This window comes from Canis lupus, chromosome 37 (genome assembly GCF_048164855.1).
Source record: "Canis lupus baileyi chromosome 37, mCanLup2.hap1, whole genome shotgun sequence".
NCBI classification, from domain to species: Eukaryota; Metazoa; Chordata; class Mammalia; order Carnivora; family Canidae; genus Canis; species Canis lupus.
Window position 1 is genome coordinate 21,228,714 of NC_132874.1, and position 12,498 is coordinate 21,241,211.

A 12,498-nucleotide genomic window follows, 5' to 3' on the forward strand; every position below is an offset into this window, starting at 1 on the left:
TTGCTGGTTCCTGCAGGTGCCTGTGTATTTTGCTGGGAAGCAGAGGAGAGAAATGCCACCTGCTAGCTCTTTTGTTTCTGGAGGAATCGCCCAAGAATCTCTGTCCCTCCAGAACAGCTAGCTCTGCGATGAGTAAACAGCTCTCCCTTCTACAGACCTCAGCCCGGTTTTCAAACTGCTGTTTTCATGATGTATCTCCTTGGGCTGTTTGTTGTGCTGGCTCTTTAAGGGCAAGAACTCATTTCCCCTCCCTGCTCTCCAGAGCTGAACCAGCTGATTTTTAAAATTCAAGGTTTTAAGTCCCACTGACTGTAAGAACTCCTGATATTCAGCCCCTCTGGTTGTCAAAGCCAAATGTTGCAGGGATCTGCCTTCCCGGCCTAGGGGTCTGTTTCTCTCCCCTCTTAGCACCTGCAGGTCCCTCCCTCCCACAGAGAGCCCCGCAGGTGCGTCGGCTCCCCACTGAGTCCCTTCCTTGCAGCCTCTTGTCTACATTTAGCTGCGCAGTTTGTTTTGCCGTCTTCAGTTTGTTTTCTGGCTTATTTATGCAGCTGTGAGTCTTACCTGGTTGTTTCCCGGGGAGGAGGCGAGCATGGGGTCCTCCTCATCTGCCATTTCCCCAGAGATCTGGCTTTGAGGTAGATTTTAAAGACGGTGCCTTACGTCTCACAAAAGCTCTTCACCCTTTCCCCAGAAATAATGTTCACCTATTTATACAGACAGAGTTTTGCATAAGATATCTGGGTTTCTTGAAGCTGTGGGCTCAGGTTCGGAAATCAGTTTGCAAGATTTAAGTATGAAAATTATCCAAGACCACATTCTCCAAGGAGCTCTCTCATGCCTACTCGGATCATACCATTTCATGATTCCAAACACTAGCTTTAATTCTGATAAGTAGTTGTGAGACTGTTAGGAGCTTTTCTATTATTTGATGTTAAGAAATGTGTATGACTGCATCCAAAATTCTCACTTTTCGAGAGAAGAGTTGGGATATTTTATATTCATAATTAGTTCCTACAGGTTCTCTTGTAATCCTCAGTACAGTGAACGCTTACCTCTCATAATCAGTAACTCACATTTCTTCTCCATAACTAAATGCTAGTAACTCTGGTTATGGAAGTTTGGGGAATGACACTTTGAGTTTGAAGTTCCCTGATCCGTTACATAAATTCAGTTGTTCTAACCTAATGTATTTATACTATGGAAGACTAACTTGAGAACCTAGACTGACCAATCCATAGGTCTGATCTATTTTTCCACTTAAGATCTTAGAATATACCATGATTAAGTACCTTTGATTTTGACTGTTGGGACTCTAAACTAGGAACATCCCACAATGGGAATTGCGACCTAGATTTTATTTATTTATTTATTTATTTATTTATTTATTTATTTATCTATCTATCTATCTATCTATCTATCAGAAAGAGAGAGCAAGAGCAGGGGGAGAAATAGACTCCCCACGGAGCAGGAAGCCCAACTCAGGGCTGGATCCCAGGATCCTGGGATCATGACTTGAGCTGAAGATAGACACCCAACCAACTGAGCCAACCAGGCACCCTGCAACCCAGATAGTTTTTAATCTTTCTTTCATTTGGAATGGAACATACCAATGAATTCTTAGCAGCATTTACTGGGGAAAATATTGGAATTTTGAGGTCACTTAAATCAATAGCTGTCCAGGGCACCTGGGTGGCTCAGTGATTGAGTGTCTACCTTCAGCACAGGTCATGATCCCAGGGACCTGGCATCAAGTCCTGCATCTGGCTCTCTGCAGCAAGCCTTCTTTTCCCTCTGCTTATGTCCCTGTCTTTCTCTCTGTGTTTCTTCTGAATAAATAAATAAAATCTTTTTTAAAAATCAATCAATCAGGGACGCCTGGGTGGCTCAGCGGTTTAGCGCCTGCCTTCAGCCCAGGATTTGATCCTGGAGTCCCGGGATCGAGTCCCACATCGGGCTCCCTGCATGGAGTCTGCTTCTCCCTTTGCCTGTGTCTCTGCCTCTCTTTTGATGTCTCTCATGAATAAATAAATAAAATCTTTAGAAAAAAATCAATCAATAGCTGTCCTTCCACCTCACCATTAAAACATAGGAATTTTAACTCACACTGTCTACGTCATTCCCTCCAAGTACTCAATTTTGGGCAGCTGAGATATGGCACAGAGATTTCTAACTGCATTATGTTCCAAGAAAATGTCTAACACAAAAATGCTTACCAAGATGTCAGAGGAAGATGACTGATTTAAGTGATGTTTTCTGGGGTGCTGGGTGGCTCAGTTGGTTGAGCATCCAATGTTTGGCCTTGAGTCATAATCTCAGGGTCGTGGAATCAAGCCCCACATCGGACTCCACACTCAGCTCTAAAATAAATAAACAAATCTTTGAAAAAAATTTAAAAATAAATGATGTTTTCTGGATTAGAGTCTTCAGTCACATCAGAGGTGGTCAGTCATACTGTGCATGCATGCGTGTGTGTGTTGAGGGGGTGTGGTGATTTCAATTAAATGAATAACATCAAATTAATTTTCAATGCACAGCCTATTAGAGCCATCATATTTCGTTGATTCTTCATTAAGATAGCTCAGAACAGAGATGATACTACTACAAAATACCAAATGAATTTTCTTGTAAGTAGATTTTTCCTAAGCAAAGTTGCATTGTGCTAAAATACATTTATACATAAGGAGAGCATTTAGAAGTCAAAGCTATTTTTAAAAATGTGCATTCTCAGTTTGAGCTGAACTGTTTAAAAAAAAAAAAACTCAAGGAAATCAATTATTTTGAGTCTATTAAGGAATTTACTGAGACTCCAGTACTATCTATTCTGTGTGCTCAGTGTAATACTTTATTATACCAAAATAAACTCAGAACTGATTCCAGGAAAATCCTATGAAAAAATTAAAGCAGAGAAGAGTGTGATCTCAGTGTGTGGTATTTGAGGCAAATTAGAAAGCAAGCAACTGAACTCAGATCTGTTTCTGCCCTTAAATCACTAAAGGACCTTGGGAAAATTGCATAAAATCTCTTCGTCTTGTCTACTAAATGAAGATGCCAATATCAGCCTACTTTTCTACTTCAGGAAAAAAATTCCTTGAGTCAGATCAACTTCTGTTATATAAAGAATCATTGAACATAGTAGTACTCTAATAAAAATGCCTAGATTTGGGACAACAGTGGTCAGATTCATAGGGTAAATGAAGCATGTATTGATTTTTCAGACAGGTGATTTAACCATCTTTGTGAGGGTTTTTTTTTTCTTTTCTATATTTTCTGAACTCTTTGTGCCAGCATTGCTAACCATGTAGACAGATTCATTTAACTCTTTTTAAGGAAAGTTGCACCTATCAGCAGAATTGAGTTGTAAATAGTGCTTTTGTTTCCTCTGTCCAAAGTACCATATGAAGTAATGTAGAGCTTCATGGTCCCTAATGCCTAGGATTTTACAATCATCATTAATTCGTGTCAAAATATAGAGGCTGTGGGCTTGTTGGTCGGCAGACAGCTGTGATCAAGGGGGAGAAAACTTTTCAAATCAGATCTGCTGTTAAACCCTCAATTGTGATGTTAGGCTAACGACTTAATTTCTCTGAAACTCAGTAAAAATGGGGGCTGTTGTGAAATTAAGATAGGATAATAATGTTTTATCATCTGAAAAGCAAGCATCAAGTAAGAATTATTTGTAAAAGGAAATGACAAACTGTAAGATGAAAGAGTTTTATTAATAATGATAATAGATCACATTTATTGAGCACTGACGTCGTATGCTAAATGATTTACATGCACTGTCTCATTTAATCTTTCAGCCAGGACTATGAGATGAAGAAACTGAAGTTTAGAGCAGTTAATTATATACCCGTTGTCATTAATAAGTAAGGGACCCAGGATTCACACAGACTCAGAGCCCTAGCTCCTAAGAATCTACCTGATATGATGATCGTTGTCAAATGTTAGAGTAAAGGGGAATAGAATACAACCTGTGATTTGCAAGTTGGGTAACTTGGTCTTTCAGACATTTACATCTCTTTACTTACAATTTTTTGATCAAAATACTACATTTTCAAGATAAAAGGCAGAAGAAAGTTGCTTTCACTCTTTTCTCCTGACTCTAAATCTCACTTCCCACGTTAAGATTCTTATGTAGCCTTCTAGAAATTTCCTGTACATTTAGAGGTAGTATATGTGTATGCATATGTGTGAACTCTTCTGTTTAAAACAGATAATATTATACTAAAAATACTCTTTTACAGTCTCTTTTTTCCCCACGTAAATTCTCCCATACCAGAACATAACAACCCTTTCCCCCTCTTTAATGGCTAGATGGTATTCCACAGTGTGGTAATTTAACTAACTGGTGTTGGACATTTAGTGACCTCAGCTGTTTGTCATCATGAGCAATGCACCCACAAACATCCCAGTACCTGTCTTCATGTCGAATAAAGGCCTAGAGGAGGAAGAGCTGAGTCAAAGGTGTGGGCATTGAAAACACAGCCCAGCATTCCCATGCTGCCCAGCAAGCTACCATCCTACCAACCCTGTCTTCACCTCACTCTAGAGCCCCAAGAATATCAAACATTTTCTTCTCTACCAGTCCAACTTGTAAAAGGTTGTATGGGTCAAATTAAGGATAGTTTATGTATGTTACCCAGCTCTGTTTTTCTTTGTTAATTTATTCACTGTTTTATTGTTTCCTGTCATAATTATCACAAATCTGTTTTCCCCATTTTTCATTTACTTTTTGGCCTTCATTACTATATTTTTTAATACAGAGGATTTTAATTTGTGTGTAGTTACTTTTTACATTGTTGCCTATAAATTTTGCATCATGCCAAAATCCCAATCCGAGACTCCAGAATTCTCTTGTATTTTCCTCTGGTGCTTTCATACTTACTTTTTCATGTCTAATTTTTGATGCATCTAAAACTTACTTTAGTGTAATAATGGAGGTATGGGTTCAGCTTAACTTTATCCAAAATGATATTCCCTTGTCCTAGTACCATTTATCGAATAAGTAGGCATCTTTCTTCTAATCAAACTTACCAGGCCAGAAACTTCAGTTCCCTCCATTTAGCTCATAAAGAAGCACCCATTATTTTTACCCAAGTTAGTTTAGTCAGTTACCACAGTTCCTGCCTCTGAAATCCCACTAATTTTCAGTTGCCCGCCCTCCTAAAGCCTCCTTTCTCCCTCTGTTGGCTCCAACACTCCCTCTGTAAAGCACATTCGCGTTTCCCACTTAGTACACATAGGCTTCTTTGCTTCCATGTCAAGCTCCTGCCCTCCTTGCTTCCCTTGTGCTACATGGTCGAGTTCCATCTCCTCATCTTCCTTTCACACCGCAACCCCTGTCATCCCAATGATAAGCCAGCTCTTCCAGAAGTAACCAGGTTCCTAATGGCCACAAATATTGTCCAAGTAGGCATCCTAGCAGTGCCTGACCCCTCTGAAGAGCCATTCTAGAGGTCCTCTGCATTGTTGGCATCCTCACTCCTGACTCCCACCTCCCACCCCTGCCAGTCCCCTTGGCTGGCCCTTCCTTTCCCTCTGATCACATCCACCACCATGATGCATCTGTCCCCCTTGACGATGACTGTTAAGTTTGCCTCTAGTCATCACCTCCCCTTGGAGCATAGACATTGAAACCAGACAAGCCTTCTGAGATCTCAGCTGCTCCCACTTACCAGCCCAGTGATCCTTAGGGAGCTACTTACTGTCTCTCAGCCTCCAAGTGGGTCCATCTCTCCTACAGGATGCTGGGTTTCATATGGGCAGAGACTCCATAGTGTTGTATTTTGTATTGTATTTTAAATAAGATGAGGTTTTGCTGTATTGAGGGCCCCACTCTGTGTCAGGTATCATACTGTGGACTTTTTATAGCTCGTCTTTGACAAAGTAGGCATATGTTTGTATTCACTTCATATTTCAACCCAGGGCCATTTGAAGCCAGAACCCATCTCTTTCCATTGTCTGTTAGTCTTTCTCCAGAAGCTTAGCCTCCATCGGAAAGACAAGCTCTGTTTTAGGAAAATCCTCACTGTGGCCACTTTAGATGTCTGTGCTCAGCCAACATCCCCCTGACTCAGCCAACCTCCTGTCCCCCCAACCCCAGCACAGCGTCACTGACAGACATATCTTCCCTCCCTCATTCATTCATTCATTCATTCATCCATCCATTCATTCACTGGACAAATAGCTATCCTTCGTGCCGGACTCACCTGGACATTAGAACTATGGTGGTGGTAGGCAGACTCAGCCCTCCAGGCAAAGGCGCAGGACACTATTGTAATGAGTCAAAGTAAGTACAAGGACCGCAGAACACATGGGGTGGGAGGTTGGGGAGAAAGGGCGCTGTTCAAGGGGAGGCTCCCAGGAGCGCTAACCAGGGGAGGACGAGGGCTCTGGTGAAGAGAGGCTTACTGTAACTGCAGAGAGAAGCAAGAGCTGGAGACCTGGGGGCCTTGCACCCCATGTGTGGGCTTTATCCAGAGGGAGGGGCCCCTCACATTTTACTTGGGAGCAGCCACACAATCACATTTGTTCTTCCGTTCCTTCACACGGCTCCCTGTCATTCTGCTGGTATCTGCACGCATCTTCTGTTTACTTATTGCCCTTTGGAGGTGCCTCGGAGCAGACTGTTTCTTTAACATGACAACCTAGAACACTTCCTGAACTGCAGTCGGCACTCAACAGAGTTGGTGCTGAAATGAGTGAATGTTGAGGCAGGGTATATGATCGAGAGTCTTCTTTTCCTTTAAAAAAAAAAATATGAACTCAAGAGTTATTTATATCTTGTTTATTTTCTTTGGAGAACCAGACCCATTTTCTAAACACCAGATGGCTTAAATCAGTTTATTAAAATGTTAATATGGTTGAGCTTCATAAAATATAAGCAAGTCCTTTTTGTTTTTGTAGGATTCTGACTTCTCCTCAGAGTAAAATCAAGCCTTAATAGAAGTGTGAACACTAGGTTGTTTGATATCTATTGCCTTCTAAATGGGGAAAGAAAAGTATAGCTGTTTTTCTTTTAAAGAGACAGCTCTTTCGAGGAAGGAGGGGAGACTATCCCAGGGATTTATAATTTTGAACCCCTTTATTGTGAAATGCCACACCACTCACCATTTGTATTCTGCTTTAGATTTTTGGAATTTGCCTATTTATTTTAATACACAAGATATATCATGTAGACATTAAAAATATATAAGAAAAAACATTTGTCATCAAAAAAGGCAAGTGTGAAACCAGGAAAACAGACCACATTTCCCCCTTAGTCCCTTCCATAAAAGCTTTTGATACACAAGGAGAGAAAAGGAGACTTGATTTTTATTATTCTTAACATCTCAAATAGAGCTTTAAATAAGATGCAGTCTTTCTTATTTCATGGCCAGATTCTTTTCCCTGCCCAGTTTGTTTATTTCTAGTCATGTAACCAAAAGATGAGAAATTATCCCTTTTGTACCATATACTTGATTGAGTGGATCTGAAGTGGGGGGAAAGGGAGGATGTGGGATAAAGACAAATGAGGTCTGATATGAAACTCACAATAGGAGATTGTATGCAGGTAGAAGAATTTGACTCAGTAGTAGGCTCTCTGGACATGTCTTAATAACTGGGATCTCACAGAATTATTCTATTGGTACATGTTAATCCCTTTTGGTGTGGAACTAAATAATAATAGTTCCAAATATAATAATGATGATAATAGTAAGAGTAATAATAATAATGATGACAGCTACTATTCATTTTGTTTCTTTTACTCCAGACACTATAAACGTATTTTCACTAAGGCTGAAACCAATGCATGCCACTCGAAGCTGCAAAACCCCACATTTCCGTATTTAAAATGACTGCCCCAATAACAGATGGGGAATGCTGTGTGGTGATAGAAAGCACAAGGAGCCTTTCAGTTATACATCATAGGAAAGGCCAGAAATTACAAAGCAGCGTTTTTTTTCTCTCTCCTGTAGCCGTTAGCCCATAAGCTCTGGATTAGCCAGCAAGAGACCCTGTTCCCAAATGCCTTTCTAAATAAATGCACACTGGCTATTAGGTTAACATTTCTCCACATGGAAACTAAGCCAGAGGAGGAAAGGCAGGAAGAAAAGCCATTAGTAATGAAATAATATGTGTGTGCCAGGTACTCACTTAAAATCAAGGATTTATGCTGTCATTATAGTTTCTACAACTTGATGTGACAAACACTAGACTATAGAAGTAAAACACACACACAGACTAAATCTTTTCATAATAAGAAATCTCCCCATTCCCTGCTCTTAGGTTACGGCCTCTTGGAAAACTGATACATTTCAGATGGAGAATATAGAAGGCCCATCTATGTCTAGCAAGATGGCCATTTGACTAGTAATTTAAGTGACTAGTAACTGCTTAACTGTCCTCTGTCTACCATGCTGATTAAAGAAAGAATCTAAACAGTGCTTCTTAAACATGCTCACATCTCGGACCACCTCTTTAAAGCTTGTAGTTCTAAGCACCTGGACTCTCCCAGTCATGGTAAAGCCATGACTCTAAACTACTTTTAAGACAAAAAGAGACATACCTCTAACGTGTCATTTGCCTTTTAATATCCAGAGGGCTTATGGCCACAGATAAGTTTATTCCCAGTTTATTAATCTTATATATCCAATAATTGAAACTTCTAAAGTGGATCTTTGCTAAACATTTATGTATTGATTACATAAAGCAGTTACTGGGGCATCTGCCTTCAGCTCAAGTCATGATCCAAGGGTCCTGGGATCAAGTCCTGCATCAGGCCCCCTGCTCACTGGGGAGTCTGCCTCTCCTCCTGCCTCTGCCCCTCCCCACTGCTCATGCAAATAAGTAAAATCTTTTTAAAAATAAAATAAGAAGCAGTTACTAATCCAATAGAGCTGCTTCTTTTAAGCTCTCCAAACATCTTTATTTTTTTTTTTTAAGTAGGCTCCATGCCTAGCATGTAGCCCAGTGCAAGGCTTGAACTCATGACCCTGAGATTATGACCTGAACCAAAATCAAGAGTCAGACACTTAACCACTGAGCCACCTAGATACCCCAAAACTCTGCAAACATCTTAAAAAGTAGCTGTAACAACACAAAAGTAGTCATTACAGAACCAGTTTCTGTACTTACTCCTAAACCTATTCCAGAAAACTAACACTGTAGGTTTAGAGTTTCAGAAATGTCACATTAATTAATACCAATCTCAATCTTACCAACAAACGAAAAAGAATACTTGAGATTGCAGGACCTGAAGTAGATACCACCTGATTCCTGGGCACCAATCCAAGCTGCCCTTTTATGGGTAAAGTTCATTTGTTAAATCAATACAACTGTGTGTGTCTGTACTTTATTTGTTTCTTTGTTCAACTGGACTACTATGACCAATAGAGAACAAAGGACCCATGGGAAGGAAGGAAATGTTCTCCCAGAACCATACCGAGTCAGACATGCCACCATTATACCACCTAGCTAGGTATGTCCAGCGAATAGCGAAAATGCAGACCTAGAGGTCAGAGGGCAGGAGATGGAAGTTTGAAAGTTTTCCGAGAAGAGGCAAAACCCGGAGACTGGGCCGTGTTGCCTAGAGGGAGCAATCAGAGAGAAAAGACGCCAAGAGAGCATTCAGAACAGAGTTTTCTAAGCATGATATTTGCTGGGTCCATGACTTAGAGCTCATCAGGAAGCTGTCTGTGAAGGGGCAGTTGGGAAGCCGTTTGTGTTTCTGAGAGCCACTTAATGAGAGAGAACAGGATCAGCAGGGCAAGCTGGTGACCCAGAGGCAGAGGCACCAACCATGGAAGAGAAGCTCAGTAGTAAAGAGCCTGAGAGAACAGAGAACTGTTTGAGAAGTCGGGAAATAGGTAGATGGGTCCATATGGGATTTCGGAGGAGAGGGGTTGATTTTTTTCAAGGCGCCAAGATTTCATTATGTGTGTTGACCAAGAGGAAGGAGTCAATGCAAAAGAAATCATTGAAGACACAATAAAGAATAGGAAAAAATCAATGGATCAATATCCCAGAGCAACCAGGGGAAAGTAGTTTTCCTCAAGAAGCCTCAAGTACCATTAGAGAAGGGAAAGAGAGTAGAATAGATAAAAAGGACAGATCCGAGGCAAAGAAGGAACAGTAGAAGAAGCACACATTTTCTTTTTCCTGCTTTGTCATTCACGTTTCAAGCAGGTTTGTGTTTGGTACTGTAACAACCATGTAATATGGCATCAAATACGTCAACAGTTTCTTTTACTGTTGTTTTTCTGGGCGTGAAAATCCATCTATCTTACATGCTCTCAATTCTTTAAAAGAAATTAGCAGAACTGCATAAACTTTAGTTTTATAGGTAGGGCTAAGAATGCATTGCCGTGAAAAGAAATAAAGAGGGTTGTTGATAAGACTAGATGTAAAGAACGCAAAGGGCGGCCATTAACAAAGCATCCAAGGGTCATTGTGCAACTGAGGTGACAGAAGGAAAGTCAAAGACGCATTTTAGCAGCGAGATCAATCAGCCTTGTTTTGCAACATTTGGAGCAGATAGAGCAGTTAATGCCATCTGCCAGGCTGGGATTGGCAGGGAAAATGCAGCAGTAGAAATCAGATGAAGCAAGGGCACCCACGCAAGCATCAGTGCAGTGACCAGCCCCCAGGTCCAAGCTGGGTGGCATAGCTGTGGGGCTGGAAGGGGCAGGTGGGCCATGAGAATGGAAGAGACCCATCAGCTGGAGGCCATGCTGAGAAGCAGGAGCAAGCTTGGGGTGACAGACTGAGAAAAGCAGAAGGATGAGAGATTAACTCACCGTCTTGGACTTGGCTATGTCGGTGAGGTCCATAACCAAGGGTAAGTGACGTTAGGGAGGACTGGACTTGAGGATAATAGGTATGAGGCAGGGTGTTTGAAAGGTCATTAGCGTAGAAGCTGATAAACCTAAAAACGCAGGCAGAGCAATGAGTAGACAGGAAAACTGAGCTAGGGACCAAAGTTGTCAGAGAAAGGGCAGGAACAGGTAACAGCTACAAGTATGAGAAAAGGGCCAAGACGGCCTCAGTGTGTACCTGCACCACCATGCACGGTGACCCCAGAAAAAGTAGATAGAAACTTCAGAACAATCAAGAGGTTCTATAGGAGCCTCTAGGATTATAGGCTCTTCAGATTTCATCAGTGATCATCTCCTGGAAGATGCTAACATTCTCAGCTTCGCCCAGCAAACAAATCTACTTACTTAGCTGAATCACCATTTGTGGCTTTGCATTGAGACTTAGCTTGTTTGTTTCTACCTGAGAAACTGCGGCTTGTGACTAGAAGTAAAGGAAATTGATTAGCCTGTGTGACTGGCATAATAAGACTCCATCTGATATAGTCACATCTCCTGTGATTAAGCACAGTAAGGAATTAATAGTAAGCAGAGCCATAGCCCAAAATGTATTATAAGCATGATGGAGCAAGATATTACAAAACTCACCTTGTATGACTGTTTCTCAAAAAAAAAAAGTAATAATAGGGGATCCCTGGGTGGCTCAGCAGTTTCGCGCCTGCCTTTGGCCCAGGGCGCGATCCTGGAGTCCCGGGATCGAGTCCCGCGTCGGGCTCCCGGCATGGAGCCTGCTTCTCCCTCTGCCTGTGTCTCTGCCTCTCTCTCTCTCTCTATGTCTATCATAAATAAATAAAAATAAATATTAAAAAAAGTAATAATCATAGAGGTACTGTATGATCCAGCAATTCCACTTCTGGGTATACCCCCAAAAAAATTAAAGGCAGAATCTCAAAAGAGATATTTTATACCCATGTTCACAACAGCATGAATCCCAATAGCCATAAGGTAGAAGCAGCCCAAATGTCCATTGATGGATAAAGGGATAGGCAAAATGTGGTCTAGATGTGCAGTGGAATATTATTCAGCCTTAGAAAGAATGAGGCCCTGACTCATGGCAGCACATGGAAGGAATCTTGAAAACATGATATGAAGGAAAATAAGCTGGTCACGAAAGGACACATCTCATACAATTCCATGTACAGAGGTATTTAGTATAACCAAATTCATAGACACAAAAAAAGTGGAATGATGGTTGCCAGGAGAACAGAGTCTGTGTTTAATGGGTTCAGAGTTTCAGTTTGGGAAGTTGAAAAAGTTACAGATATTGATGATGGTGATGGTAGCACAAGCATGAGAATGTATTTAATGCCACAGAACTGTACGCTTCAAAGTGGTTTAAATGGCAAATTTTAGGTATAATTAACCACAATTTTATAAAAATGTATGGGTACATTTTTCTAAAAAGTGGTTTAGGTGATTGATAAATGTTAGGTTTTATATGTTTGACCACAACAATAATACTGGCTTGGGCTCTGACTTGGAGTTGTTGAGAGGTGTCTGCTCCCCCGTTGTTTCAGTTGTGCATCTCAGTGAGGTCAGAGCATGTTCTTAACGATGAAAATATATCATTTCCTAGTTGTACAAGGGTGTATAACCACGCATGCGTGTGTGTGCGCACATGCAAATCCATGCTTTACTCCAC

The 12,498-nt window shown here is 41.1% G+C and overlaps 1 protein-coding gene across 13 annotated transcripts in view; it reads left to right on the forward strand.

Annotated features, from left to right (window-relative positions):
* The window catches only part of LYRM4 (LYR motif containing 4), a 158,431-nt gene that overhangs the window by 76,183 nt on the left and 69,750 nt on the right, over positions 1 to 12,498 (forward strand). Inside the window, exon 7 of one of the 13 annotated variants that reach the window (XM_072814065.1) lies at positions 2,538 to 2,733. The exons of the other annotated variants lie outside the window; for them this stretch is intronic. Within the exon in view, the coding sequence (XP_072670166.1) occupies positions 2,538 to 2,545 (8 nt within the window). The 3' untranslated portion in view covers positions 2,546 to 2,733. Of the gene's footprint in view, positions 1 to 2,537; positions 2,734 to 12,498 lie in introns of those variants that run through there. 13 annotated transcript variants of the gene reach the window in all.